The 3692-nt window shown below is 42.5% G+C and overlaps 1 protein-coding gene across 1 annotated transcript in view; it reads right to left on the reverse strand.

The window, feature by feature from the left end:
• Csmd1 (CUB and Sushi multiple domains 1) overlaps positions 1-3692 on the reverse strand; it is a 1596626-nt gene that overhangs the window by 50205 nt on the left and 1542729 nt on the right. The window contains exon 50 of the mRNA XM_029480674.1: positions 1783-1956. Within this exon, the coding sequence (XP_029336534.1) occupies positions 1783-1956 (174 nt within the window). The remainder of the gene's footprint in view (positions 1-1782; positions 1957-3692) is intronic.

Raw genomic sequence — 3692 nt, forward strand, 5'->3', positions numbered from 1 at the left:
GATAACAGAATAAGTAGAGGCTCATTTGGGGCTAATGGGACATAAGGCGACCCTAAGCCTTAACAGTTTTAGAAACTGAATCATTTAAATTTCCCAAGCTTCCCATGCAGCCTAACCTACATATTTACCTACCAGACCAAAGCAGAAGATATGTGTTTTGAATCACTCACCCTACCTCTTTGGTGCTAACTTCCACTGAAGTAGAAAGAGAAGGCATTGTTCCTACCTGGGCTGCCATGTTGAAGGGGTTTTACAATGGCCACCAAGTCCTCAACAACACTCAGGAAAGCACAAAGACTAAGGANAAGACAGGCACTAGAATATAGGAGGATGCTAGAAAAAGGTGACACAATGGAAAAGGAAGGAATTACAAAAGTCTAGGGTAATAGAGATGGGTCAGATACTAGAATGATGGGGTGATGCAGGGGTGGAATGATGGAGGAAAGTTGAGCTGTAGAGGGAGATAGAATACTGAGGAATTGAGTTGATAGAGGAAGAGGGATGAGACAGGGAGATGGGGAGATAGGAGGACGGGATGGTGGAAGGAGATGGTATCCTGAAGGTTGATAAAAGGAGGTGGGGTACTGGAAAGCTAGGTTGATAGNGAAAGATGGGATGACAGGAAAAGGTGGAATAATGGAGAGATAGAAAGATGGATGCATGAGGTAATGGAGGAAGGTGGGTCCTGGGAGGGTGGGGTAATGGAGGGAGTTGAGATGATGACATAGTTGGGATACTAGAGGTTAGGGCAATGGAGGGAGGTAGGGTATTGGAGAGAGGTGGGGTACTGAAGAGGAGTAGGGTAATGGAGAGCGTGGGGTACTNAAGTGATNAGGTAATGAAGAGAGGTGATAGAAGAGTGGGCAGATGGAANGAGCTGGGATACTGGAGATAGGTAGGATACTGATAAAATGCTATAGATATGTATGACATTTAAGTGGTGATGAAGACATCAGTTGGAGCAACTTTGAGATACTGGTATATCTGAACTGAACAGTTATAGCTTTGTCCACATTTATGCAGAGAACCATCATCCTCCACTCTTTAAAATTATCAAAGAATAACAGTAGAAAAACAAAGCCACGATATTACAGATATGTTCAACTTTAAACAGCTCACAGTACTTCCTAGGTTTGATGACTAATGTCTCAATTCCCTGATGGGATTTTAAGCTGTTGAAAATATAAAATGTGTATAATGTTTTGGAAATTCCTATTTCTCTTTGCTAAGTTTGTGAAGGTCTTTGAGGACTATGTAGTCTCAGTCCTCTATGAGGTAACTTGTTTAAAGATTTTATTTTTATTTTTAGTAAAATTGTTGTGGATAGCCCTGGGGTTAATTATATTTCCTGGGGCTATCCACAAGAGACATGTCTCTGTGTGTCTCTGTGTGGGAGTATCAATGTGAGTTCAGTGTCTTTAGCANTAAGAAGAAATCCCATAGAACTGGAGTTACAGGTGGTTGTGAGCCACCGATGACTTAAGTTCTGGGAACTGAACCTGGGTCCTCTGTAAGGGTAATAAGCACTCTTAACCATGAAGCTATTTATCTACCCTNTCTACAAGTCAGACTATATGCCAGAGCACATAAGATAGGACCATCATTTATTTCTTAGACTTTCAGACACTCTGAGAGTTAGAAAGAGGAAGGTAGTCATGACACTGGCCAGACTCAGCAAGGCTGCCAGAGACTTAAGAGCCAGAAACCCCACACTTCCCATACTATGATTCATTCTCAAGGTTGATTTGAATTACACCACATGGGAACTTACGATTAGCTTACCCAGACACCTTGTTTCTGATCCGCTCCAGAGACCATTGGCCAAGCACTCCCGGACGTGGGAGCCCACAAGTGTGTAGCCGGTATTGCAGGTAAAGATGGCAGTGGCTCCATATATAGTGAGCGTCCCTATTTTGTTACCATTTGGGGGAAAGGACAGGCTTCCACAGGANATGACTGGAAGAGAAAAACTGTGTTAGTCCAGGTCTCAGCTATAGCAGAAACCCTGGGTAATAGTTTTTCTAAAAAGCATACAGCAAGGATATCTGCTAGGCTAAGAGATCCAGTCTGCTGGGGCTTGACAGGTCAGTTGTCTCAGTTGGATTTTCCTTCTCTATTGTTTGCAACATAAAACCTCAGATGTCCTAGCATATTACAAAGCCATTGAGGACCCTGCAGTGCCCCACAGTGTTTTCAATATCACAGATTGATAACCATTTCTTCAAAATGGACACAGTGTGTAATGCAGCAACCCACAAGACTATCTACTAAACAAGTGGACTGTCTACTTTCTTTTCTATACCCACCCTACAAATGATGTATTTGTGGGGACACTTACATGTNCCTTCCAGGGATGTGAAGAATGCCCAAACACAGTATGCTGGGTTGAAGTCCAGCACCTTTCACTTTAACCCTAGCACCTAGGTCATTTCTTCCCAGTTATTGGTAGGACCTAAGAGTATCCTTGGCATCTGAGATATGATGTGACATAGTTTCTNTGACTTGAAATTAGTCCATTCCTGGAGGTAAATTAATGGTCACCCACAGTAGAAATACTAATGATACCCCCGTGTTTGTATCTCAGATGCATAAATACTTGAGAGCAAAGCCTATTGAATCTTGTAGTAGGAAGAAAAATCCTAAAACCTTCAAGGCTGACTAACCAACAGAGGTTCGCAAGTGTTTAAACAAGATTGGAAGTCTTAGAAAAGCTACCTANGAGAAAATAAATGCTCAGATCACTTACTAAGCAATGACATGTGCAGGACAAGGTCATGCCAGGAAGTGACAAAAAGACAGAGGTCCTATCTACAATAAATATGCAAGAGATAGGAAGAGAATACAATCATAAGGGAAGTTCTTTGCTCTGCTAGGTGAGCACGGCCAACCTCCTCACAGTCTCTGGTGTCTGATGGGACTGAGGATGACTGAATGTAGTGGAAGTCAATGCTGAAGACTAATTAAGAAACCAAGTCAACAAGGCAGCCAGTATCTTAGTTGTTTTTCGCATTGCTGTGACATGATACCTTAACGAAGCACCTTACAGGAAAGAGATTTATTTTACCTTGCAATTTCATGGTGGGAAAGGCATNGTGCTGTTGAAAGCAGTGGTTACTGCTCCCATGAATGTGTCAGGAGCCTGAGGTATCCTGCTCCCCACTTACCCAACTAACAAAAAAGCAGAAAGAGACATGAACCCTTCAAGGCTTGACCCCTCCAATGAGGGGTCTACTCTCTACTTTCTGCAATAAGGCCATGATTTCTAAAGGCTACACAAACTCCCAAACAGCTTCACCAGCTGGGACCTAAGTATTCAAACAAGTCTGTATACAATCTCCCATGTAAACCACAATGGCCTTGACCCTAGAGGGCTGGTGCATTGATGACTTGGACCCCAGTCAGTGGATCCAATGATTGACATGTAAATGGACCATGAGGACTTTGACCTCATCCTAGAATGAATCCATTGATGGATTAAATGTCANAACAAACTGTTGAAATGTTATAGAGACTAGGGAGAGTGAGCCTGGTTAGAGAGAGGGTACTTTGAAAGACACATCTTATTCCCTTTGAAAGATACACCTTCCTTATGCATGACCCTCTTCTGTTTCTTTCTGCTTTCTGGCAACCTTGGATGAACAACTTTCTTCTTCTGTCCTTCTCTGTAAGGTCTCATCACATTCAGAAACAAA

This window comes from Mus caroli, chromosome 8 (assembly GCF_900094665.2).
Source record: "Mus caroli chromosome 8, CAROLI_EIJ_v1.1, whole genome shotgun sequence".
In the NCBI taxonomy this organism is placed as follows: Eukaryota; Metazoa; Chordata; class Mammalia; order Rodentia; family Muridae; genus Mus; species Mus caroli.